The 25,682-nt window shown below is 58.7% G+C and overlaps 2 protein-coding genes across 6 annotated transcripts in view; both read left to right on the top strand.

Annotated features, from left to right (window-relative positions):
- The window catches only part of LOC135310605 (talin-1-like), a 54,449-nt gene extending 47,310 nt beyond the window's left edge, over positions 1-7,139 (top strand). Inside the window, 12 exon segments of the mRNA XM_064438728.1 lie at positions 74-257; positions 522-647; positions 947-1,063; positions 1,144-1,326; positions 1,442-1,549; positions 4,126-4,231; positions 4,373-4,495; positions 4,802-4,929; positions 5,066-5,128; positions 5,393-5,575; positions 6,286-6,408; positions 7,008-7,139. Of these exon segments, the coding sequence (XP_064294798.1) occupies positions 74-257; positions 522-647; positions 947-1,063; positions 1,144-1,326; positions 1,442-1,549; positions 4,126-4,231; positions 4,373-4,495; positions 4,802-4,929; positions 5,066-5,128; positions 5,393-5,575; positions 6,286-6,408; positions 7,008-7,139 (1,576 nt within the window).
- Positions 7,140-11,107: 3,968 nt separating this feature from the next.
- Positions 11,108-25,218, top strand: LOC135310651 (tropomyosin beta chain-like). 5 transcript variants are annotated; one of them, XM_064439381.1, is made up of 9 exons: positions 11,108-11,321; positions 12,037-12,162; positions 18,191-18,324; positions 19,386-19,503; positions 19,627-19,697; positions 20,448-20,523; positions 20,654-20,716; positions 21,439-21,508; positions 21,840-24,669. In XM_064439381.1, the coding sequence occupies exons 1-9, from the start codon at positions 11,208-11,210 to the stop codon at positions 21,920-21,922; spliced, it is 855 nt and encodes a 284-aa protein (XP_064295451.1). In that variant the 5' UTR covers positions 11,108-11,207; the 3' UTR covers positions 21,923-24,669. The 5 variants fall into 5 exon arrangements, with proteins under 5 accessions (XP_064295451.1, XP_064295452.1, XP_064295449.1 ...); XM_064439382.1 differs by lacking the exon at positions 21,840-24,669 and adding an exon at positions 24,679-25,218 and having other exon boundaries at positions 11,111-11,321; XM_064439379.1 differs by lacking the exon at positions 20,448-20,523 and adding an exon at positions 19,928-20,003 and having other exon boundaries at positions 11,111-11,321.
- The last annotated feature ends 464 nt before the right edge of the window (positions 25,219-25,682 follow it).

Raw genomic sequence — 25,682 nt, forward strand, 5'->3', positions numbered from 1 at the left:
TCTCTCTACACTCCAAGGAGCGCGCGTGTGTGTGTGTAGAGGGCTGTGTCCTCTCTGACTCCCTTCTCCCTAGGGAGGGCATCTTGAAGACAGCCAAGGCACTGGTGGAGGACACCAAGGTGCTGGTGCAGAATGCCACGACCAGCCAGGAGAAGCTAGCCCAGGTTGCTCAATCCTCTGTGTCCATCATCACCCATCTGGTGGAGGTGGTGAAGCTGGGTGCTGCCAGCCTGGGATCTGAAGACCCAGAGACTCAGGTGGGATGGGGTGTGTGGGGTGAATGGAGGCTGCTCATAACTTGCTTGAAGGGGCTGAGGGTTGAAGGTGTTGTGTGATGCTCTGGGCTGGACTCTGCGTGTTGTGGAGAGGGCTGGCTGGGCTTTTGCTGGTGCTGGCTGAGCTGGACTGAGCTGGTATACTGTGTGCCCTGGGGTGTCCAAATTTCCCATTGCTGGACCACACCAGCCCTAGCCTGAGGGTAACCATAGCCAAGCTGTTGCCCTGGCCTTGTTCTCCCCCAGGTGGTCCTGATCAATGCTGTGAAGGATGTGGCCAAGGCACTTGGGGACCTGATCAGTGTCACCAAGGCAGCTGCTGGCAAAGCTGGGGATGACCCTGCTGTCTACCAGCTGAAGAATTCTGTCAAGGTCTGAGCTGGATGTGATGGGAAGGAGGGGATGGGGCAGGGGGTCTGGAGAAAGAGCAAGGGGGCTTATCTGCCTGCCTGGGGGTAGAAGGACAACTGGGGGGCAGTCAGGGCAAGGAGGGAGGAAGGAAGGGACATATAAAAGGTGGAGCACAACATGCAGAGGAGGCATTGATGAGGTGGTGTGAGTGGAGTATGGGAACAGGGTAGTTTTGGACCAAACCATGAGGGAGGGACAGGTGCCAGTAGCAGCCCAGAGCTTGCATGGGGCTTCACCTGGTGCTCTTCTCCCTTCCACAGGTGATGGTGATGAATGTCACTTCCTTGCTGAAGACGGTGAAGGCTGTCGAGGATGAGGCCACAAAGGGGACACGGGCGCTGGAGGCCACGATAGAGCACATACACCAAGAGCTGGCAGTGAGTACAGCCATGGTGGCACAGCTGCTGTCCTGCCCACCAGTTGCCCCCACAACTCACTGCTGCCTCTTGCCTCACAGGTCTTCTCCTCCCCCGTGCCTCCCGCCAAGGTCACCCCAGAGGACTTCATCCATATGACGAAAGGCATCACGATGGCCACAGCCAAAGCAGTGGCCACTGGCAACTCATGTCGGCAGGACGATGTCATCGCCACAGCAAACCTGAGCCACTGTGCCATTGCAGATATGCTGTGCGCATGCAAGGTATGGCAGGGGTCAGCAGGGGCTGTGGGTCTAGTATGGGTTTGTGGGGGGCAGCATGCACCCTGCAGGGGAGGTGCCTGGATATGAATCAGGGTTTGCTGTCTCTGGGTTTCAGGAAGCCACCTACCACCCAGAGGTGAGCAGGGATGTGCAGCAGCAAGCGCTGCGCTTTGGCAAGGAGAGCACTGATGGCTACCTGGAGCTGCTGGAACATGTGCTGATGGTGAGTGTCCCCGCCCTGGTTCCCAGAGTGGGTGGAGGCTGCCCATGGATGCAAGGGTGCTCCCTAAACCCCCAAGGTTCTCTGGGCTCTGCACCTCCTCCCACTGAGGTCTTTGCACAGCCCCCTTCACTGCCTGTGCCAGCACAGTACATGGCTGAACCCCTGGCATGGAAGCAGATGTCAGAGAGATGAACAGGCTCTGAAGAAAGGTATTTGGCTAACAACAGATGGAGATTAACTGGCTGTAAAGAGGTGGAGGCTGGAAATTCAACAACACAGGAGCGAAATCCTGAAGCAGTTTCCAGTGAGAGTGGTGGGAGTAAGAGATTTCAGCCAGTGGGAGAGGGGCAGTGCCCACAATGGCAGAGGTGATGACTGCAAGTGCCAGCTGTACCCTTTTGATCCAATCTTCTAGCTTAGTCCTGAGCTGGATGAGTGTAGCTTACAAAAAGCAAATTAAGACCGGATTAACCAAGAGAGTGGTAGAAAGCATCCAGTGAGGTCCTCCCAGCTGTTTGCATTCTTGGTGAGACCACAAAGGTGGAGTCAAGGGTGGTGGAGGGATGCACAGACCCACACCTGCAGAGCTGTGAGAGGCTCAGGACAAAGATTGAGGGCAAGTCAGCTCTGCAGTAGGGTTTCACTAAGCTGATTAGAAGGGCTTGGTATGAGTGCCATTCAGGTTCACCAGGTACAAGGCAGTAGAGCTCAGACTGTGGTTTCCCACAAGGAAAAAGCCCCTTTAGGCAGAGGGTAACCAGCGCTAGCAGCACAAAGAGGAGGTGGGCAGGAATCAATGGCTAGAAATTGAAGCTGGGCAGAGGAGAGGTCAAAGGATGGTTTTATCTGAAGGAGGTAACCACTGGGGTACAGTTCCAAGGGGAGCAGGAAGTTTTCCCATCCTCTGCATCTGGATCAAATGTCTGTCTGGAAGATGTTTTAGCCACATGTAAGTCATCCCAGCCAAGGCTGTAGTGCAAAGGAAAAATTTTCTGGCTGACCTGTTAACAGATGATTGGGCTGATGGCTTACTGTGGTAGTGCCCGAGGTCAGCCTACTTGAAGGAACACACTATTCTGCTGTATTTTGGGTGTAACCATCCAGCTGCTATGTGGTGTCTCTTGAATATCATACATGTGGTACATCCCCTGAAACATTCACTGGAGATGTATCTTAGTAAGCTCATAGCTTCCAGGCTGCCTTCAGCTCCCAATAGAGATCATTCAGCAGTTTTAAACATACCAGAGCAGACAGCAGACTTAATAATGTGGCATTTTGTCTGGATGCGCTTATGAGGGCAAACCGTCTGTTGCTGTGTGCCATCAGCTCAAGGACTCCGAGCCACGTGCAGCTCTAGTGACTTTGCTGGGATGGCCCCATGCGAGCAAGTCCAGAATAAAGTCATGACTTCCCCAAGCCTCCGCAGCACTCTGGCCTGCGAAGGCAGGAATGAAGCATGTGGGTCACATGTATCAGAGAGCAGCAGGTTCCTGGAAAGTCACGAGCAGGAAGGATGTAGGGGAATGGGAAGGGAGATGGCAGATACGATGCTGTCTCACTCCCTGGCAGCAGCAAGACCATTGCTGTATGCTGGGTCCCCATGGGAGCCAGTGCCTCACATGGAGCATGAACAAGTATGGTTAGGGTTCAAGAAAGGGGGTTATTTGATTTGAGATGGAAAACATGGCTCCCAGCAGAAGAGTGGGAAAGCCTGCATATTTCACTGGGGAGGGGAAGGAATTTGAACCTCCACAGGGACTTGTTATTTGGTAACAATAGGTATCTCTCTTCAAAAGCAGAGTGATCCGGTGGCTGAAAACCACAGTGAAGCAATTCAGGGTGGGGAGAAATAAGGTGCAAAGGGGGGGTTAGGAGGAGAGTGGCTCTGTGGCTGCTCTGGGTGTAGGTGGTTCCTCCAGCCCTGGGACCCTCTGGGTCTGGGCAGCCGGCCTCTTCTGGGTGCCCTGGCTCCCCTGGCCCTGCTGAGGCTGAAGTATGCGCTAACGCTGGCAGCACAGCTCCCCACCCAGGGCTTCTGATCCTTCATTCCCACCTCTCCTCTTGGCTGCCCTTCACCCCCCACCAGAGAGCACCCACCTTCCTGTGCTCCCCATCCCCAGCACCCATGTTTCCCAACCAGGACATTCACTGATGCCTTCTCTCTCTTCTCCCTTCTTCCCTGTCAGCTGGTGAGTAAGGTGACATTGGGATGCCTGCTGGTGTCTAACCTCAGCATGAGCTTTGCTCACAGCATGTCTGCATGCCCAGCCCAGCACTGGGGTGGCACTTGTGTGCGTCTGCAAGGACCCCAGGGTCCATGTGTGTGTGCATGTGCAATCACATCCGCTCTAGCTGACGGAAGGCTTGCACTGAGGGACTTGTGTCTACAAGATGTCCCAGAAGCTGTGGACTCTCATCCCATCCTCAGGCAGGAGGAGATCAGCCAGGGTCACTCAAGAAAGCATCACAGATAACACCCAATACATACACGCATGTAGTGGGGCTGGGGAGTCCCACTCTCCTTCCCTGGGGAGTGCACCCTGAACAGGCCAGTGCTTACCTCTGCTTCCTCACAGATCCTGCAGAAGCCATCTCCTGAGATGAAACAGCAGCTGACAGGCTACTCCAAGCACATGGCCAGCTCTGACACTGAGCTCATTCAGGCAGCCGAGGCCATGAAAGGTAAGGAAAGGTCCTGCTCAAGGGGGCAGGACTAAGGACTGAGATTAGGGTGGAGGGCTCAGCAGCTGCTGGAGGAGAAAGGGCAAGTCAGAAATGAAGTTGCACACAGGTTTAACTTGCCTCACTTCCTGGTTTTTCTAGGGACAGAGTGGGTTGGCCCAGAAGACCCCACTGTCATTGCTGAGAATGAGCTGCTGGGGGCAGCAGCTGCCATTGAGGCTGCAGCCAAGAAGCTGGAGCAGCTGAAACCAAGAGCCAAGCCCAAGATGTAGTGATGCTGAGCCCCACGTTCAGCTTGGGGCAGGCTGGGACTCTCCTGTCTGGGTCTCAGCCAGATGTGAAGGGTCACACATGGGGAGCCCCATCCAACAGCCAGTCTCTCCTCCTGTACTCCTGCTGCCTCCCACATCCCCAGCTGGACCTTCCTTGGGCAGCCCACACCCTCCTGCACCCCATGGCCTTTAATCCAGCTCTATATTTGCCTCCCTCAGTCCCCCCACAGCCATTTTCCTGCTCTGCCCCATCTGTCCTAGCACCCCTGCCTGGGACTTATGCCCTGCTTTTGCCCACAGCAAGCAGACAAGAGCCTGAACTTCGAGGAGCAGCTCCTAGAAGCTGCCAAATCCATTGCTGCAGCCACAAGCGCCCTGGTGAAGGCAGCCTCAGCAGCCCAGTGAGAATTAGTGGCCCAAGGAAAAGTAAGGCTGGAAGCGGGAAAGAAAATCTAGGGCTGTGGTGGGCGCTCTCTGCTCCCAGGGCTGCTTGTAGCCCTCTGGCCCTGTGGCAAGGGGTGTGCGGGGCAGTGAGCCTTACTCCTCCTCTCCTGCCTCACAGGTAGGTGCCATCCCTGCCAACACAGTGGATGATGGACAGTGGTCCCAGGGACTCATTTCAGCTGTGAGTATCAAGGTCATGCCTATGGGATGGGGGGACCCTCCTCTTGGCTCCTGCTATAAAGATGAGGATGCTCTGCCTTTGCATTTCTTCTCCATGGAAGCAGCAGCCTTGCTTCTTGCTCCCTCTGCCACCAGCTGAGACATGGCATGGAAGCTGGTCATCCCCATCCTATGTCCCACAACCTCCTTGGGGCCAGTCTGGGCATATCCTCTCCAGGGGAGGCTCCTGCACACACACACACCCCCCCAGCCTCTCTCGTTTCAGGCACGCATGGTGGCTGCTGCCACCAACAACCTGTGTGAAGCCACCAACACAGCAGTGCAGGGCCATGCCAGTGAAGAGAAGCTCATCTCATCAGCCAAGCAAGTGGCTGCCTCCACAGCACAGCTCCTGGTGGCCTGCAAGGTGAAGGCTGACCACGACTCAGAGGCCATGAAGAGGCTCCAGGTGAGTCCCAGGCTGCCCTCCAGCCTCAGCTGCTGCCTTCTGGCTGCTTGAGAGGTGGATGAGGGCATATGGGACGTCAGGATGGGGCCCTCCACAGCAGAGGTGTCTCCCCAAGGCTCACACTCCCTGCCTTTGTGTATCAGTGGGGAGCTCATTGGAGTGCAGGCTCCAGGTAGCTTGGGCTTTACTGCTACTGTGTGCCAGGTGTACATGTGATGCTGGGCTGCTGAGCCTGGGGGCATTCCGGGCTGATGAACTGGCACTGAAATGCCTGAAATGTGTGCACTGGATCCTTGGCGTTTGAGAGGTTAATGTTTGGCGGGCATGTTTTGTAGCACTCAATCCTCCAAGGCCATGGCACACAAGAGGTTAATGCCCACATGTTGGGGTGTTAACAGGGGGTCCCAGTGCCAGTCCCTCAGGGTGTGAAGGGCTAGGGAAGGTCAGTGGGGCTGCCCCCCAGTCCCTGCCCCACAGCTCAGGTGGGAGCCAGAGCCCAGCTGGGAGCAGCAGTGCCTGAAATAGTTATGAGTGGGTGGTAGTGGTGCAGCAGTGAGCCATGTAAAGGAATCCCTGCCTGCAGCTCCCAGCATGCCTGGCTGCCTCTCCTGCCTGCCAGCCTGGCCTGGGGCAGGCTTCACACACCCCAGGCAGCAGTCATGCCCTGGGGCTGGGACTTACACCACCCCTCCCCCTCTTCCCTGCTGTAGACTGCTGGCAATTCAGTGAAGAGAGCGTCTGACAATCTGGTGAGGGCAGCACAGAAGGCAGCTGCCTTCCAGGACCACAATGTGACAGTGGTGGTGAAGAAGATGGTCAGGGGAATTGCACAGGTGAGGAGTGGGGCTGCTCTCATTCATGGAGCAGGGGTGGCTCTGGCTGTCACCACAGCCTGTGTGCACCCATCTCAGGAGCATGTCCTACCACCCACCGGCATGGGGCATGTCTCTGGAGAGCCTCAAAAAATGCTGTGGGTGCACCCATCCCACCCAGCACCAATTAAATGCCATGGCTTCACCCTTGTCCTGCCACGTGTAGCAGCAGGCACAGCCGGTGCCCGTGCGTGCTCCTAGGAGCGTAACACCCTGGCTTCTCCTTGGTGTGGTGCCTGCACTATCCCAGTGTCCAGGATACGCATGAAGGATAGAGTGCTGCCTCCTGGCCCTGGGCTTGCAGCTGAGACCTTCTGTAGGGTTGTGTGGGGCTGAGCCCCAGGAGCTCCCTGTTATCTCTAGAGGACTGTAGTCCCACTATAGGGACAGTAGCCCTTGTGCCCAGGGCCATGCCAGCCTAGGGAGGCTGTGGCTGTGATGGGGGGGGAAGTGGCAGCCCAAGAGCCTGGCTCTGGGCTTGGCATTGCCACGGCAGAAGCTCTAGCCATCCCCAACGGAGGCAGCTGTGACCCTGGGCCCTCACCATGTTCTCCTGGCAGATCATTGCCACCCAAGAGGAAATGCTGCGCAAGGAGTGGGAGCTGGAGGAGGCACGGAAGAAGCTGGCCATGATCCAGCAGCAGCAATACAAGTTCCTGCCCTCGGAGCTGTGGGATGAGGAGCAGAACTGAACCCCGTGTCCTCCTGCCACTCACCACACAGACTGACACGTGCCTGCTCACACCTATTTAAGATGACCTGCCTCAAGCGAAGGGCTGCCTGGGCTAGACCAGAGCTCTGCCTACACCCAGAGTGCTGGGACTAACTCAGCCACTGCTCGCTGGTGCCCCACCAGCAATTCTGCTTCACGGCCCAGCCTACCTTCCCACATGTGCCTAGGGCATAGCCAGAGCCCCTGGAGGGGCCTGGCTGGCATGGGAGCTGGGGCTGTACCAGCTCAGGGCTCACCCCAGAGTCAGGGGCTGGAGAGCCTCCCTGGTGTAGGGGATGTTTCTGGGTGCTTTCATCATTCCCACTTATGCTCCTTCTCTCTCCTCTGTGTGGGAGGGGAGAGGTGGGCATCTTGCCCTCTCCTGTGCGATGGGGTGCAGGGAGCAGCTGTTTTTTCCCCTCAAATGCCTTATTGTTAGCTCAATCTCTGTCCTCTTCCTCCCTGGATTCCCTGGGGGCCACCAACCTTCCCCCCCTCCGTGAGCATCTTCAGCCTGGGTCCCTCCTGGGAGTGACGGGGATGGAAACTGCACTGCCTCTGAGGGGGGGGGAAGGCAATGGGAGTAACATTTCCCCTCCTCCTGGTCCCAGCTAGCTCTTGCCCTCTTCCTCCTTCCCAAGTGCCTGCATCATTTCCCAAGGTCTGCACTATTTTTATAACTTTTCCATTTCTCTAGGATTGAGCCTGCAGCTTTCACCATTCATTCATTAAGCTTCCCCTATTAACCATTAGAGGAAACCAGCTTTTCCCTGAGCCTTTGGCCTGGGGGCTGCTGATATCTCCTTGGAGAGATGTGTTTATCAATAAAATCTGGTTTTCCTGCTTTTCATATCAATAAGACACACACCACCACACCACCCCCCAGGAGAAAGAGGAGGCTGGGGCCCAGGGGAGCCCTTGGGCACCTGTGTTCCTGGCGGGGGGGGGGGGAATGCTGTGTGGGTGCTTATAGGGCATGGAAAAAACTCAAGGCATGTCCAGCCCCAGGTGCCATGTGCTGGTCCTCACAGGTGCTGCTAGGGGGCTACTACTCTGTGAGGAGGTCCTGGGGATTTTGTTGCTTGGGGGATTTGGGCTTCGGGGGGGACTGGACAGGCTCCTGGCCATACTCCTGCCACCAGCTGAAAATAGCCCTGGGTAGGGTGCTATGGGGGGTGCAGGTGGGGGGCCCTGTGGTCACCAGCAGCCCACTGGTGGCAAAGCAGCAGAGCTTGGCATGCAGCAGGGCCAGGAATGCATCTGGAGCCCTCCTGTCAGCTGGTGCTAAGCTCACACCCCAAGATAGTCCCCTGGGGCCAACCTGCATGGGTAGCAGCTGCGCTGATCATGTCCCCACCTGCTCCCACCCTGTCACTCAGCAGGGGTTTGAGGGGCCCAAGCAGTGGTGGGGCAGGCAGGGATGCTGTGGGGTGGAGCAGGGACATGGCCAGGCTGGCATGTGTCCCCTGTCTCTGGGACATAAGCTACAAGCATAATGAGTGGCAAAGGCTGAATCCTGCAGCATCACTGCCAGTGACCCCTTGTCCCCCTGCAGGCAACTCCCTGGGGGTGCGGAGGGGATGCCCCCCTGGGACACTCACCCCTTGGCCAAGCTCCAGGATGGATTTGTGGCTCTCACAGGCTTCCTGGTCCTCCCAGCTGTCCCCTGAAAATCTGTGCTGGCCTGACTTGGCACCAGGCTCTCGTCCAGGTACCAGCTGGCGTGGGGCCACTCTGAGCAGCCAGCAAGGACAGCGAATGGGTGCAACACGGCAATGGCCCCAGCCTCATCTGGGCAGCCCAGGGCCATGGGAGCTCCAGCACTCCTGACACAGGGCTGCAAGCACACACCCACACCCCCCCCGCCATGTCCTCCAGGCTGGGGTACAGGTAAGGGGTGATGGCACAAACACCATGGGAGGGATATAGGGTGCAATTTGCCCCAGCCCTCTAAAACTTCCCCCGCCGGAGTGAGGGGTTATTTCGGCAGGCAGGTTTGGGCAAGCACATGTTGGGGCTTGGAGCTGGGATGCTGCAGTCATGAGGCACCAGAACCTCCATGGGGACCCAAATCCAGCCTAGTGGGAGGCAGGCAGGGAAGCCACAGCCCGACTTCTTAGGGAGAACTGCTCCTTCAGGGGAGGCATTTGAGGGGTGAAGCCCTGCCTTGCCCTTCCTGGCTGCTCACACCATGCACATCATCATCTTTCCCCTGAGTGTTGAGCCCATGAAATTACTCTTGGCCAAAGCATCTCACAGAAAGCCATCCATCCTCACCCAGGAATGACGGGAGATGGATCTTCCCCCTCCCCTCAGAAGCCACGTGCTGGCAGTTACTGACTCTCCTTGTCCAAATATGTGCCTAATTCATCAGTATTAATAGCTGCTTTCCAGAGTCCAGCAGCAGCTCCTCTGCTGCTTTCCCCACGGCACCAGCAGCTCCTCAGTCCTCAGCTGCTCCTGTCCATCCTATGCCCCCTGCAACCCAGGGCTGAGCGCTCCTAGGAAGCCACTTTTTCCAGCTCTCAAAAACTTTTTGCTCCTCTCTGGAGCACTGGTGCTGAAAACTTGTGGCGGGTAAGGACTAGATGTGGCCCCGGGGCGATGGGCTGGGGGACCCTGCGCAACCCTCCTGCCCCCATCCCATTCCATCCCAGCCTCTCCATGTGCCAGCTACTTCCAGTCCCCCAGTCCAGAGCCCTCCCTGCAGCTGGGAATGCACCAGAAGCATTTATGAGTGTTATTAAAGTGCATGTTATTTTTGGAGGAGCTGGGATCTGAAGGGTTTGCCTTTTTTTTTGCCTGTGGAATACAATTTATTTAGAGCAGAAAGACAGAGCAGGGCAGCAGGCTGCCTGTGCATCTTGTGTCGCCCTGAAACGCCACCTTATGGGCTGTACACTGGCCGGGTGTCCCTGTGGGTGCTGGGGATGGTGGCACCAGGGTGCAAGGCAGTGAGGAGATGGGTGCCAGGGAGCCTGTGTGGAGCTGAGGCCCTCCTGTCCCACTGTGACGCAGGAGCTGGCCAGGGAGGTTGGGGGCTCAGCTTGCTTCTCTCCCAGAGGATTTTCCCCATGTGGGTAGTGCCATCCCACGGTGTCCATGTCCCCAAGTGCAATCACAGCCCATGGGTGTCCCCAAGTGCAATCACAACCCGTGGGTATCCCTGAGTGCAATCAGCCTGTGAGTGTCCCCAAGACCACAGTGCCAGCCCATGGGTGCCCCAATTGCTGTGCCAGCCCCTGAGGTGCCCCCAAGCCAATGTCAGGAAGCATGGTCCCCCAGGGTGCAGTGACAGGGTGTGCCTAGGACAGTGCCAGCCATGTGGTGTCCTCTAGCACAGGGACAGCTCTGGCCAGAGCAGAAGCAGGTCTCAGACCCTGGGGGTGGACAGCTGGTGGTGTCCCTGGGGCATGGTAACAGCACACTGCCAGCCCATGGGTGTCCCAAGTGCAGGGCCAGCCGCGGGCTGTCCCCCACAGTGGTGAGAGGCAACAGGGTGTCCCCCTAGCTCAGTGCCACTGGGGTGTCCCTGGAGAAGTGCCACCAGAAATGCCCCTACCAAAGTGCTCTGGGGCATCCCTAGCACAGTGCCCGCCCAGGGTGTCTCTAGTACAGTGCCACCGGCGTGTCCCCAGCACAGTGTCACTGGGGTGTTCCTAGTGCAGTGCCCTGGGGTGTCACTCACCCGGTGCCACCGGGATGTCCCTAGCACAGCGGTGTCCCTAGCACAGTGTCCTCGGGGTACCCCTAGTGCAGTGCCACCGGGGTGTCCCTCGGTCGGTGCCCCCGTGGGTGCCTGGCGCCGGGGCTGAGGTGGTGCCCACCGGGGGTGCCGCCCTCCCGTCCCGCTCGGTGCGGCGGCCGGTGGCGAGCCTATCCCTAAAAGGTGCTGGCGGGTGACGGGGGAGGTGCCGGCGCGGCCCCCGCCCGGCACCGCCCCTCCTCGGTTCTTAGGCGGCGCGGCGGGGCGGGGGGGCGCATTGTTGGTGCTCCCGGCGCCTCCTGTGGTCCCGCCGCCCCCGGTGCTCCACGCCCCGCCGCCACCATGGAGGCCATCAAGAAGAAGATGCAGATGCTGAAACTGGACAAGGAGAACGCCATCGACCGTGCCGAGCAGGCGGAAGCTGACAAGAAGCAGGCAGAGGACCGCTGCAAGCAGGTGGGTATCCCACGGACACCGCCCACCCCTCCGCCATTACCCGGGGACCCACGCCTTAAGGGGGTGTCCAGCCTGGGGACTCTCCGCCTAGAGGTGATCAGCCCCAGAGACCCTGTCCCTGCTGGATGTTCAGCCTGGGGACCCCTGTCCTAGGGGTCTTCTGCCCTGGGGACTTTGCCCCACTGGGTGTCCAGCCTGCAGATCCCAGCTCTAGGGGTGCCCAGCCCTTGGGATCTCACCCCACTGGGTGCCCATCCCCAGGGTCCAGTACTCTAGCCTGTTGCCCCTGACCACTTACATCAGTCCCCCCCAAACATGCCATGTCTCGGTGGGATACCACAGTGCCACCTCCCTATCCTTCTGCCAGGGAGACCCTTGGGGACAGCATACTCCCACCCCAGCCACAGAGATGGGAACCTTCTCTGTGCCCTCCTGGAACTGTGTCACCCAGTCAGGACCTTTCCAGTCCCTTGCACAGGGAGGGACCCCACCACCCCTTACCCCTACCAGGCTCAGGGATGCTGGTGGCTGCTCTGGCCCTGGGAACCAAGGGCTCCCTGAGGATGCGTGGCCCCAAAGTTGACAGAGTGAGCATGTCTGCATGCTCCTGCTATGCCCCCAGCCTCGGCCACCCCAGGAAGAGGATGGCCATCCCCTCCCCAGCCTTGTAGGCACTGACATCCCTCCTGATCCCCACCCTCTGTCCCTTCTCCAGCTGGAGGAAGAACAGCAGGGCCTGCAGAAAAAGCTGAAGTGCACGGAGGATGAGGTGGAGAAGTACTCTGAGTCCGTCAAGGAGGCCCAGGAGAAGCTGGAGCAGGCGGAGAAAAAAGCTACGGATGTATGTAGGCATGCCAGCAATTCCTCCCCTGTATGGGTGCCAGACCTTGGGGGGGGTGAAGGAAAATGGGTCCTTATATGGAAAGTGTCCATGGGGAAGACTCTGGATCCTGCTCAGGGTGCAGGGGCCAGGCAGGCTACAGCAGGCACCACTCAGTCAGCTCTGGAGCTTCATGGGCAGCCGCCTGCCCAGCTCCCCAAAGCTAATGGGGAAGAGTGTCCTGAGCTGTGTCACCAGTCCCCGGGCACATGACTCCACGATGCTTGTAGAAAAAAAGTCTGCAGCACTTGCTAAACTGGCAGGAAAGCAAAAAAAAAAAAAAGCAGAGAAGTGGAAAAAGCTCTTGCCTGTGGCCAGCTGCCAAGAGCTGGCTGCGAGGAAGGATGCTTGAGGGGTGTGGGGGGGCTCAGTCATTTTGGGGTCCAATGTACCACCCTGTACCCTGGGAAGGGCAAGGCCAGGAAGAGTTTTATTTAGTACCATGACTGATGTTTCTCCTGGGAAATGGATCCCGCTGGAGAGATGTTAGGAAGGTGTTGAAATTGGCTTGTACCTGGCCAGGGTGAAGGGTGGAACAGCTGTGTGTGGCCACGGAGCTGTTCAGGAACGAGGTATAATGACCCGTGGTGCTACACAGGGTATTTGATACCCTATAAATAAATCCTCCTTTTGATAGCCAGTCCTTCTTTGATGAAAACCAATCCTGGAAACTGGAGGAGAAGCTAAAGGGGAGCCAGCTGGACTGTGGCCAGCAGGGCACAGCCAGGCTTTTTAGGATTGAGAACAAAAAAATCAATCCCAGCTGGTTTACGGAGCTAAATGGGGGAGATGCATCAAATCTCTGAGGTGGTTGCCAAGGACAGGGGCAAGCAGACAAAGATGAGCAGCAGCAGCACAAGTCCCTAGGGTGGCCTGGAGCAGCTGGGGAGGCTCCCCATCATTGTTTGCTGGCCCTACAGACCTGCCCCAGTTTAGTTAGATACTAAACTAAGTAGTTAAAACATTAAAAATCCTCTGGAAGGGCACATTTATCCTGGTGTGGGGCAGACATGTCAAGCGGGGCAGGGCAGCTGCCGTGTGTAGCCAGGGTCTGTACTGGTCTGACTGGATCTATGCTGGTGCAGGACATGGCAAGCCCTGTGCAGGATCTGGCTGAGCATGAAGGGGCAAATGGTGGCACAGGGCAGATGTCAGGCACGAGGCGTGGAGCAGTTTGCTGCTGGCAGCGGGCTGTGTGATACTGTCCTGGGCAGGGAGGGTGCATTGCCACACTCTTGGTCCACAGCAGCTCGGCAAGTCTGTGGGCTTCGGTAAGGAGAGTCCTGTCCCAGCAGATACGGGGGATGGAAGCCACCAACCCCTCCAGGGAAGGGCTGGACAGGGAGGCATAGAAAAGGAGCACACCTACAGTGTCAGGGAGGGCAGGCTGGCTGCAGGCGGGTGTTGTGGGCAGGGCTGGGACCCCATCACCAGCACAGCTGACCCAGGGCCATGCTGAAGCCTGGATAGGCTGTGCTGTGTGCGGGGCACTGGGAGTCACCAGGTCCCCGTGCCAGGGATCTGAATGTGCCAAACAGCACTAAGAGCCAGGGCTGGTGTTACCTCCTTCCCAGAACAAGGTGCAACACTGCTCCTGGCTCTGGTGGAGGAAGCGCAGGGTAGACCCCCCAGAGTCCACCCACCCGTCTCCCCAAGGACCCTTGTGCCCCCCTTGGCTGCCAGGACAGTGTGTACCTGTGAGCACAGAGCATCCCCATCCTTCAGCCAGGTCAGGGTCCATCACAGTGATCCAGGCAAGCTCCTGGTCTTGGCAAAAATGTCAACAAATGCCTTAAAAGAATAAATCTCCCTCTGCTCTGGCACTGCCTACCTGCATGGGGTGGTAGTGCACAAAGCCCCCAGAGACCGAACTAAGGGCTGCAAATGCAACCTCTCCAGGCACTTAGAGGGGCGGGTCAGCTGGTGGCACAGACGAGAGCTCCACAGTGCTGGCAGCCCCTTCCCAGCAACTCTGTGAGGCCACTGTGGCCCCACCACCTCCTTGTCCCCAGGAGGGACAGCCCGTGGGGCCCATGGCAGGATGCTGGCAGAGGCTGCTGAACACAATGCAGCCGGGACAGTGGGTTTAGCCAGAGCACCCCCCTCCAACCCCCTGCATCCCCAGCTGGTGGCCTGTTCCTGGCCACCCTGCGGGATGCAGCAGGGTCTCAGGGAAACTCCACAGTTCCCAGGCCATGATCCCAAAGGCGCCAAGTTCCCGCCCTGATTGTTCTCCCCGGCTGAGACTTTGCTCTTATTTGGCAATTCCCTGAGCCCATGGGAGGGAATGGGGCTCTGCTGGGAAGTGACTGCATCCCTGGGTGGGGCCAGAGCAGGAGGCACCCAGCCCGGCTGGCTGGCCTCCAACCTACCCCCTGCCTTCCCGCAGCCAGCTCACCCCTGCCCCTTTGCTGGCTTTCTGCTCCAGGCCCCACATGCTGCCCTGAGAGCGCTCTCAGCACCCAGGGGTCAGGCTGGGAGCAGTGCAGGACCAGCCAGGACCAGGGCCAAGCCCAAGGCCATGTGCTCCCAGGGTACCTGGACCACTACCTCTTCCGCTGCCACTTGGCAGGGGGATGTGGAGCTGCAGGGCTCTGCCAGCAGTATGGCTGGGTCCCTCCCAGGTCGCCGATCCCGGAGCCAAGGGCAGCTGGCAGGGTCAGCCTGGGAATTGGTGTCCCTGGAGGCAGGTGTGAAGTGCAGCCGGAGCTGTCAGAGCTCCTTAAGAGAGGACTGAGTGCTGCCAGCGCCAGCCCCTCCTGATGGATCTGGGCATGTGCCCTGGCCAGGATGCAGAGCCAGGAGCTGGGGACTAGCCTTCCCTGTGGGGCAGAGCCCCCAGGGCAGCTGGGGGGGTACAGGGGGCTCCGTGGGCCCCATGGGTCTCTGAGAGCCTGCCAGCCAGGTCCCCACTTGGGGAAGTGGATGCCAAGGGGCTGAGTGGGATGGCTGCTGGGAACCTGGCTGTGCCCTGCAGCTCCAGCCCTAGGTCCCCCAGGGGGATGCCTGGGAGTGGGCTCTGCCCCATGGCCCCTATGGGGCAAAAGCCCATGATCCCCCTGGCTCTGCAGCAGGGGGTGTGGGGGGCAGAGCTTGGGGAACACCCATGTGTACATTGCTCCTGTGTCTATGGGAGCTTGCAGTGGCCAGGCTCTGGCACCCCCAGACTCCCTGGGCTCCTCTTCATCACTGGGGGAGCTTGATAGGACTGTGCGCCTCTGTCTGGGGGGGGCACCATGTGCCCTGCCTTGGGGGGGCTATGTCCTGTATCCTAGGGGGCGCTATGTGCCCTACCCATGGGCACTGTGCATCTGCCGGTGGGGGGACCATGCACCCTGCCTGGGGTGGGGGGATGGTGTGCCCTGTCCAGAAGCCACTGTTGCATCTTGCCTTGGGGGGGGGGGGGGGGGTAGGGACAGTGACCCCTGCCTGGGGAGGACCATATGTCCTGCCCAGGAGGGTGCACTGTGTCCCATTTGGGGTGGGGGGGACGGTGCATCCCGCCTGATGGGGTACTGTCCCCTGCCGGGGGTCCGTGCGCGCTACCCGGGGGAGCAGCGGCCCAGGTCGGTCCGTGGCAGCAGGAGGAGGAGGGGAGGAGGAGCAGGAAGGGATGGAGGCAGGGCAGGCGGCGGGAGCGGCTGCTGCTTGATCGCTTCCTGCCCCAACCGGGCGGATCCCACAAAGGGCTCGGCGGCGCGGCTTCCCCGCCGGCTGTCCCGCGCCATGGCCGGCACAAGCTCCGTCGACGCCGTCAAGAAGAAGATCCAAAGCCTGCAGCAGGTGGCCGACGAGGCAGAGGAACGCACCGAGCACCTGCAGCGGGAGGCCGATGCCGAGCGGCAGGCCCGGGAGCGGTTAAGGCGCAGGGCGGGGGGGCGCGGCGGGGCGTGCCCCGGCAGCTCCCCGGGATGCCACACCGGCTTCGGCCGCGCCGCCAGCATCCTTCCCCGCGGGCTGGCCCTGGCTGCCCCCCCGCCCCGGTAGTCGGGCTGGCTGGCCCCGGGGCGGAGTACTGGGAGATCCCGGGGGAGCTGGAGGGTGCTGCCATCCAGGTGCCGCGGCAGCGCCCCTGCCTCCGAGCTCCCTCCTCCCGCTGCCTCCTTCATGGTTCTTGCTAGGGATGCTCCCTGCGGTGAGGCTCCCCAGGGCTTCCCCGGCTGGTGGGGCACAGAGGAGCAGTCAGAGATCAGCTCTGCTTGAGGTCGGGCAGATCCTGGGAACCGATCACCTCCCTCGGAGGCCAGCTGTGTGCATGGCTAAAAATCCCACACCCAGACTCTTGTCTGGCTTCCAGCAGGCTCTGCAATCTGGGCCGCAGCAGTTGCAGAGCCTTTGGCTCTCCAGCATGGCCCTTTGTAGGGACAAGCCACCCATTTACACTGCCATGGGCCAAAATTTCTACTCTGTGGCAGTGGGACAGCATTTCCAGACTGCAGCTTGTTCCTGGTTTGGCTTTTTTATTGTTGTTGGAGCTTCTGAGGTTTTTTTCTCTTTTTCCTATGCTCACTCCTTTAACATCCTCACCATATTGGAGTGGCAGAGCTGGGTGTGGTACCTGGGCTGTTGTCATTCAGGCTGTGTGTGGAGGAAATGGCTCCTTCCTGCAGCCACAGATAGGGTTCCCTGGTCACTGAGCGCTTCCAGAGAGCTCATGTTTCTTTAGTGTCCATCTGGGCAGCTCTGACTCACTTTGGGGACGATTCTCTGGGAAAAAAAGCTGGGGTAAGGCAAATGCTGCAAGCAGAGCATCACCATTGGGTGGTCTGGCCGGGGATGAGCTCTTAGTGAGCCCAGAAAGAGGGCATTCACAGGATGGAGGTGGCTGTTGTGCCCTGCTTGGAGCAGTGCTGGCTGTGGCTGTTCCCACCCTGCCAGCTTGCCACGGGGGACCACAGGTGCTCAGTGGGGCCACACAGGGTGAAAGCCCCTCGCTGCTCCCATGGTCCCCCTGCTTGGCCAATGTCCCCTGGGACATTCCTGGTGCTGGAGCACAAGGCTGGCTAGGGCTGGGCACTGCAGCCAGCCAGGTCTGCTCCAGCCTGTGAATAAGCAGGAGACTTTATCCCCCAGGTTGGCACGTGCCTCCCTGCATCTTGGTGCATGGGGCTGCTCCCTGCGCCAGGGTCTCATTGCTGCTCATCTCTGCATCTGGGGTTTTAATTCCCCACAGTCCCACTGGCAAGGAGTGGGGCCAGGAGCTGCTGAGGCAGCATTTCACGGTGGTGGCAGTGGAGCAGGCAGGAGGCCTTTACCAAATGGAAAGTGCAGGGCCAGGTGTCAAGGGGCTGGTGGGGGCCCTGGCTCCTGGCCCTGCACACAGGGAGCCTGGTAAAGCAGGGAGTCCTGGTCCCATGGGCCCCAGTGACTGTGGCTTGGCCGGGCTCCAGCCTGCTGAGGGAGACTCACTCCATTGCCCCCAGTGCCATGCTGTACATCAGCTGGGGGGAGGAGTTTGGGGAGTGTGTGTTCAGCTTCACTGCTCAGGGCTGGGGGGGGTCCCCACAGAAGAGGCTCCCGGCTCACTCCACTGCCTCTGTAAACAGGAAATCCACAAGCGGCTCCAGTCTCCATTTTGGGGTCAAAGCCACACAGGGCATTCCTTCCCCCCCTTTACTCGCTGCTCCGCAAACCCCAAAAGCTGTCCCCATGATGCGCAGCTGCTCCAGCCACTCTAGCGAACGTGCCTTGTCCCTCTCCAAGGTGGGAGCTGGAGGTGTGAGGATGTGGTGGAGGGGCTGCATGTGCTGGGTTCAGGTTGTGTGGCTAGGAGGAGCCAGTGTCAAACAGGGCCCTAGGGATGGAGAGAGCCCCATTGTCCCTATAGAAAGGCAATGGAATGCATGCCCTGGCTGGGCTTGTTGCACAGTGCCAAGGGATGTTCTGGATAGCGAATGCAAAAGTAACTGCAGAAAATGCTTTTTATATATATCTCTATATCTATATATATGCATCACATGGGATGACCAAGGGGTTTCTCCTCCCCCAGGCTGAGGCTGAAGTGGCTTCTCTGAACCGCCGTATCCAGCTGGTGGAGGAGGAGCTGGACCGAGCCCAGGAGCGCCTGGCCACTGCCCTGCAGAAGCTGGAGGAGGCTGAGAAGGCAGCTGATGAGAGCGAGAGGTGTGATGGGGAGAAACAGCAAGGGTGGCATCAGGTCACCCTTGATTGCAGGCAGCCCCCTTGGTTTCATAGGGGGTTTGGGGATTCCCCTGAAGTGATGTTATGAGGTTCGCATTGGTTTTCCTGCAGACCCCCAAGGGAAAGAGCAAAGCCATGATGCAGAGAAGTCCCCCAGATATGGGTGTTCTTGGCATACTTTGAAATTTTCAGGGCACCCATAAAATCCTGAAAAATTTGATCTGGTGCTTATACAAATACCAGTCTGTAACCAAAGCCAGAGCATGCTCGGAGCCTGTTTTCTGCAGCCTCTTCCGCTAGAGAGCTGGGCAACGGCCCAGGAAGGGACTTCTGCACCTGGGAACTGTGGTTGACCTTTGAGAATGAACCAGCCTTGTTCAATAAAAAAAAAGTCCTGCAGAGTGTGTTTTCCCCAACCTTGCAGCAAGCATGTTTACTGGGCAGAAGCCGTGCAGGCAAGGGCACTCAGGTTCTATGGGCATGCCTGGACACGTCATGGCATTCCTGACAGTTACATGAGTTCTTCCCTCCATTGGCAAAGACCATTTGAGCAACAGCATCTGAGTGAGAGAAGAGTCTGCAGGAGTCCCTGCCACAGGGGGTTGTGGGGATTTGGTGATACCCCCCACTTGTGAGCATCACCCCTGAATGGGAAAAGGCTTTGCCATGGGATGTCTTCTAGCACTTCCTAAAGGTTGCAGCCCTGTCAGACTGCTTTTCTGGAGGTTGCAGCCAGTTTGTCCTGGGCTGCACACATTTTTACCCTCCTGGATGATGGTTTCAGGACCTGCCTGGTTGAGAGGCACCGTGGCCACATCTTGCTCTGGGGTGGCCTTGGGGTCAGCTCCACTGCTTTAACTGTGTGCAGGAGCATCCTTGGGGTGCTGCTGGTGTGACCCTATGTGTGAGGTGGCCTGCAAGTGCCAGTGTCCCAAGTCTCTGGAGCTGGAGGATGGCAGGGTCAGGGCACAGTGGGTGGGTGGGAGGTACAGGTACCACCTTGACCCACAGCAATAACATCTTCTGGCTTGGGCTTTCCTCAGAGGCATGAAGGTCATCGAAAACAGGGCCGTGAAGGACGAGGAGAAGATGGAGCTCCAGGAAATGCAACTGAAGGAGGCAAAGCACATAGCAGAGGAGGCTGACCGCAAATATGAGGAGGTGCATGCCCCCTTCCCCCAGTGCTGACCCCCACAGCAGCACCTGGAGCTGCCTCCCCACAGTCCCGTGCCCTGAGCCAGGGCAAGTATGGGGCTGACGTGTGCTCCTTGCTGCCATCGACAGGTTGCCCGCAAGCTGGTTGTTCTTGAGGGAGAGCTGGAGCGCTCGGAGGAGAGGGCAGAGGTGGCAGAGAGGTGAGCAGAACTTCCAGAGGGCAGTGTGTGTGGGTCCCTGGCAGCTGGGGGCGGCTGTGTGTCTGCATGGGGATGGGGATGTGCCTCCCTGGTAGTAGCAGGGTCTGCTGTCAAGGTGGTCCCTGGGCTCACAGGCTGGGGGCAGAGGGATGCCACCCTGCCAACAGCACATCCTTGACCCTGTTCTCTGCTGTCGTGTCCCCTCCCGGGGTGTCCCTCTTCCACCCCAGCCGAGTGAGACAATTGGAAGAAGAGCTGCGGACCATGGACCAGACTCTCAAATCCCTTATTGCCTCAGAGGAAGAGGTACTGGGGCAGGGGTGCAGGGCGACGCGCAGCAGTCCCCCTCTCTCTGTTGCTGTCTCTTGAACTGTGCAAGCCACCTCTCTCCTCTCTGCACTGCTGCCTCTACCACCAACCTCCCCTTGCCTCCCTCTCTGGCGGGTGCAGGCTGGGCATGCTCCTCCATCCCTCCGTGCCTGCTCTTCTTGAGGGGCTGGTGGGAGCCCAGCTGGCAGTGATGCACAGGGCATCCATGTGAGGAAGCACAAGGAACAGATGAACAAATGTGTCCTGGCAACTTCTGCTCGCAGTGGCTCTGCTCCTTCTCTGCCTGCACTGCCTGAGTTTTTTCTCCTCTCAACTTGTTCTCTTTCTTTCTTCCTTCCCTGCGCCCACTCTTCTTGCTCCCCCCTCTCACCTGCCCCCTGGCCCTGCTCCTCCACCTGGTGGCCCCTGCTTGGGATGTAGTAAATGTGGTGACCTAGAGGAGGAGCTGAAAATTGTCACCAACAACTTGAAGTCCCTGGAAGCCCAGGCTGACAAGGTAGGACCCAGCGGGGCTGCTGTGGCTGGGCAGAGTGCACAGGGTCTGCGGTGCTGGGGTCCCCCACTGGGGCAAAGGATAGCCAGAGGTGTCCTGTGGGGCTCATGGGTGCCCGTCTCTGTCTCTGCAGTATTCCACCAAGGAGGACAAGTACGAAGAGGAAATCAAACTTCTAGGGGAAAAACTGAAGGAGGTAAGGGGTGTGGGGCTGGGACTCCCAAGAGGGGCTGGCACTGCATTGGTGCAGGCATGAGTTTGCCATCCCGTGTGGGTTTTGACCCTGTTATGCCTGTGTCCTCTCACCCTTCCCCAAATTGCAGCCCTGCAGCATGGTGGGTGGCTGGGTCTGGGATGCCCCCCATGGGGTCCTGCTACCCCAGAGAGGGTCCCTGTCCCATCTGGAGGGTTGATGATTGCATCTCCAGGGAGCACAGCCCTGCTGGGATGCATCCTGCAGCCCCATGCTGTGCTCTGCTCCTGCTCCCCTTACCTCTGCCCCGTGCAGTGTCCTGCTCCCAGGACATGCGCTGGCAGGAGCTCATGCCCTGCACACACCAACTTCAAGCCATGTCCAATTTGGGGTGATCTGTCTAGTGTTGGTTGCACACACACCCTGTGAAGCATGCAGGCTCCCATGACACATCTGCTTTTGGTGGTGAGGACAGGTTGGGATAAACGGGAAACCCACCATGGAGGCACTTGGCCCAGCTGCCTCCTTTGAGGGCAAGCTCTTGCCCCTGCTGCTGGTTTAGGGCATGGGGAGGTCCATGGGGCCCTTGCCCCTTGCCTTTCCCAGGGGAGGGATTGGGGGGGGGGATACTGGAGATGCAGATGGGGCAGATTTGGGGTGCAGTACAGCCTGCACCATCCCCATTGTGCCTCACAGCTCACCCTCTCCCCCCTGCACTCCTGCAGGCTGAGACCCGGGCAGAGTTTGCAGAGCGGTCTGTGGCAAAGCTAGAGAAAACCATTGATGATCTAGAAGGTAAAATGTCCTCACTGGGCCTGTGTCCCTCTTTCCTGAAGAGCACTGGCCAGGATGTGCCCCTGGTGGGGCTGGACAGGGCTTGGCCAGAGAGAAGGGGTGAGCAGGTATCCTGGGAGGGGGGAGGCTGGAGGTCTGGTGTGGGGGTGCAGAGCTGCTGGGGTCTGTGGCTCTGCTCTCAGGTGGGGAATAGGGCTGCATCCACACCACCTGTGCCCGCATGCTCCTGCTGCCCTCAGCCTCCTGCTCACAGTCTCTCACTCGCTCTCTCTCCACTGCCCACCTCCCAACCTTGCGCCACCACCTGCACCCTGCCCACCCCTGCCTGCAGATGAAGTGTATGCACAGAAGATGAAGTACAAAGCCATCAGTGAGGAGCTGGACAATGCACTTAATGACATCACCTCTCTCTGAGCCCCCCCACCAGACACCAGCACCGCACCCCCCCCCCAACCTGCTTCACCCCTCCCCAGCTCAGCTGCTTGCCTGCCTGGCCATCCCACCACTCTCCCTGCCTGCTCTGTCCCCTCTGTCCTTCCCAGCCCACCTCTGTCCATCGGCTCCCTTGGGACAGGAGCTGGTCCAGGGTGTTCCTGCAATACCCCTCTTTGTGGGGAGAAAAGGTGTGGGTGCTTAGGGGTGTTTGGTGGGGAAGGCAAGCAGCCCCCAGGACCCCCATGCACTGAGTGGACAGTACCCATGCAGTTGCAGGTCCGTGCCCCAGCATTGCCCAGTGGGGAAAAGAGCTGTTCGCTTCAGTGGCTCCCTCCTCAGCTCCCTGGCAGCACAAGCACCAGGGACACCACAGCTCTGGTGCTGGGGGGACACCTGTCCCCCACATCCCCCCCAGCAAAGCCCCCTGGTTCTGCTTGCTGAGCCCAGGGTGGAGGAGACCCGCACAGAGGAAGTGGCACCTCCACTGCCAAAACAGAGAGGAGGACTTAGACCCAGGGGACTGGTGGGTGGGGGTGGGGTGGGGTGTCCAGCTGTGCAGTCAAGCCTGTCCCCAGGCAGGCAGCCCCCAGATCCCTGCTCTTCCCTCACCCCTACCTCCCTTCTGTCCTTTGCACATTGTTCTTCAGTTTGCATTTCATGACTTTCTTTTCTGTTCTGTCCCTCTGAGTTACTGAGCTGGTCTCAATAAAGCATTTTCTCTTCTCCATTTTCCTTTGTTTTCTTCATGCTGCTCTGTCCCTCATCTTCTGCCTGTCTCACGTGGGTGCTGGCAGCCAGGTGGTAGGAAGTGTTGCAGGCAGCTCACAGCCACGGGACCCCTGGGACGGCCACAGTTGATCCCTGAGCAGCTCCTGCACTGCCAGGCTGAGTGGGACAGGACCCTTTGTGCCTTGGCCCAGGGGATGACCCCCACCAGCCCCTGGCTCTCGGACACAGCTTTCCTCATCTCATGCCACCTTCTCCATGACTTTTTTGGCCTGAAATAGCAGGGTTAGACCTGGTCCTGTCCATTCCCTGTCCCCGCTCCCAGACATTGCCCACAAGCAGCAGTCTCAGCCCTGGCATCTCTCCTGCATCACCCTTCCACGCTGAAGGGGCTGACCCTACCCTTCAGCAGCAATCCCTGACCTTAAATAGGTCTTTGATCCTCATCTTCCTCCTCCTCCTTCCTCAGCAGCCTACCCTGCCCCACAACTCAGTCACGGAACTGATGGACCTGCAGCCCCATCCCTGCCCCAGGACTGACTGCCTCTTCCTGCTGGCCTAGCTCATTCCCTGCTGCTGCCCAGCCAGCAGCAGGGTTTCCAGCAAGGGCTTTGGGGAACACTGTCTTTTTTTTTTTTTTTTTTTTTTTTTTTAACTAGCTAGCCTTTTTCTCTCTCTTCCCTCTGCTGCACTGATGTCTCCACTTTCTCTAGAGTACTCCCAGCAGGAGGCTGAGAAAAAACACATTCTCACTAACGAGCTGCGGGTCATCCTTACCGAACTTAACAACTGAGCTGCGGAGAACTCCCAGCCCCAGCCCAGCCTCCTGCACCGGGCTGCCATCGGCCCCATTCCCTGCCTCGTTTTGGCCAGGCTTGCTCTGGGTTGGGAGCCCCTCCCCACTCCCTGCTGGGGTTAGGCAGTGCATGGAGCCTTGACTTATCCCCCCTCCAGGGGTAACTGCCCTGCTTGGGGGCGATGGGGAGCCCTCTGGAGCAGATTGGTTTTTCTTGGGAGATGAACAAGGATTTTTGTTATGTCCTGGGATGCCCATGCAGTGATGGCTGTCCCCTGGCATCAGTCTGGCCCTGCTGGGGAGGGATGCAGTGGCTTGTATTGCTGCCTTCCTCTCCTTGTCCCAGGAGTCAGTGGCCAGCCTATTTCCCCCTCACTCTGGTCACCCCAACCTATGCAGGGAGGATCCCCTCAGAGCAGTGTCCCTGCAGGGTGGTGGGAGGGCTGGGACAGGAGCTGGGGACCAGGCAGCAGGTGCTGCCCCAAACCTGAGAAGGGGGAGAGCCTGGCCAGCAGCACTGGGAGACGGGGCTGGGTAAGCAGAGCTCTTGTCCCATCCCAATCTCTAGAGGGAAGGAGGATCTTGTTTGGAAGCGAGTGCTGGAGGAGGCTGCCTTGGCAGCAGGCTGCTCAGCAGAGCTTATCCCTGCAGCCTTGTTAGCACTGCTCTTCTCTAACTGCCTTCCTGGGCTGCTGCCGCACTCTTTTTCACAGAGTACCACTGGGTCATGCAGCAGGCACTGGCTTCTTCTTTTGCTGGACAAGGATTTGTGTGCAAGCCCACAGCTGGACAGTGGTGATGCCCTGGGGCAGGACATGCTGTGGGCAGAGCAGGGAGATGGGGCAGTACCCGTGGCTGCCTGGGAAGGGGTATCCATGCTGCAGAGGGCCTGGCTGTGGGCAATGGGGCACCATGGGAAGATGGAAATGCCAAAGAGTGGGGACAGCCCACCACGAGTAACCAGCCCAGCTGGCCTGCCTGCCCTGGCAGATCTCAGAGTGGCCGGACTCATCTCTGCTGGTGGTGGGGCTGCTTGCGCAGACTCTGCTCTGCAGGGCCACCCCATGCAGCTGGAGGCTGGCGCTGTACTGAAATGTCTGTATATGTGTGTGTGTCTGTGCTTGGTGTGGTGTGTGTGGATCTGGCTGCACCTGGGTATGCTTGGGCTGTGTCCATGTCTGTGTGGCTGGCTGTATGTCCCTTGTGTTCACAGAGAGTCTGGCCAGTGCCAAAGAGGAGAATGTGGGCATCCACCAGGTCCTGGACCAGACCTTGTTGGAGCTGAACAACCTCTGAGCTTCCCCGGGGAGCCCCTGTACCTCTTCCCTACCCCACACATTGGCACCCTCAGGACGTCATCAGCTGGATGCGTCTTGGCCAAATCCACACACATACTGAAAAGGGAAGACCTGCAGCCTTACACCATGGCTCAGGGGTGTCTTGTCTGTGCACAGACTGACTGGCTCTGTCCTGTCTTCATGTCCAAATATAAAGCAGTTTGACAAGATGGATGGGTGTGCTTGGTCCTGGCGTATAGGCACAGTCACTTGGAGATGTGGTGGTGGTCTCCCTGCCCAGTTCACACAAGAAGGCTCTGCAGGGTCTTGGGTCCAGGGCAGGTATGGCCAGCATAAGGATGTCCGCTGTGGCTGTAGGGGGATGGGAGTGATAACGTGCACGGTTTGAGCTGCATTCTCACATTTCCATCACCTCCTTGGGATGCACAGAAAACCTCCAAGTCTCAAGCTCAGTCCAAACTTGTAGCTGTATGCTTCTACGGGAGAACTTATCTTGGGCCGCATATCTCCGGGACACAGGGCTCTACCCACCCTGGGGACAGTGATGCACAGACATCAATATGATGGATACAAAATGTCCGTTTATTTAGCTGCGTCACACGCTTATATAGCTCTTGCGCTTCCTGTTCCTGCCACTCCTATGGGGAGGAGTCTATCTTTCCGTCACAGCCCGTAATCTTCCGGTCGCCGATCCCTGTCTATTCCCCTACACAAACTGACCATCTTCAAGTGCACAGCGATAAAGATAAGTCACTGGCATGTCCCCTTCCACAGCTGGCATGTTACCTGCCCAACACTTGGGGAAGCCACAAGGTCTTTGATCTCTTCATGGCGTTTGCTTCATGGTTCACATCCATGATGCCATCTGAGCACACATGCAAGTGTGTGCCCATGCATGCACACACTACTACTTGCCAGG

Source organism: Phalacrocorax carbo, chromosome Z, assembly GCF_963921805.1.
Source record: "Phalacrocorax carbo chromosome Z, bPhaCar2.1, whole genome shotgun sequence".
Taxonomy (NCBI): domain Eukaryota; kingdom Metazoa; phylum Chordata; class Aves; order Suliformes; family Phalacrocoracidae; genus Phalacrocorax; species Phalacrocorax carbo.

Coding starts and splice junctions, on each gene's coding strand:
- LOC135310651 (XM_064439381.1), top strand. CDS start 11,208: ATGGAGGCCATCAAGAAGAAGATGCAGATGCTGAAACTGGACAAGGAG. Junction 19,698..20,447: donor AGGGCAGAGGTGGCAGAGAG/GTGAGCAGAACT, acceptor CTTGGGATGTAG/TAAATGTGGTGACCTAGAGG. Junction 21,509..21,839: donor AACCATTGATGATCTAGAAG/GTAAAATGTCCT, acceptor CCCTGCCTGCAG/ATGAAGTGTATGCACAGAAG.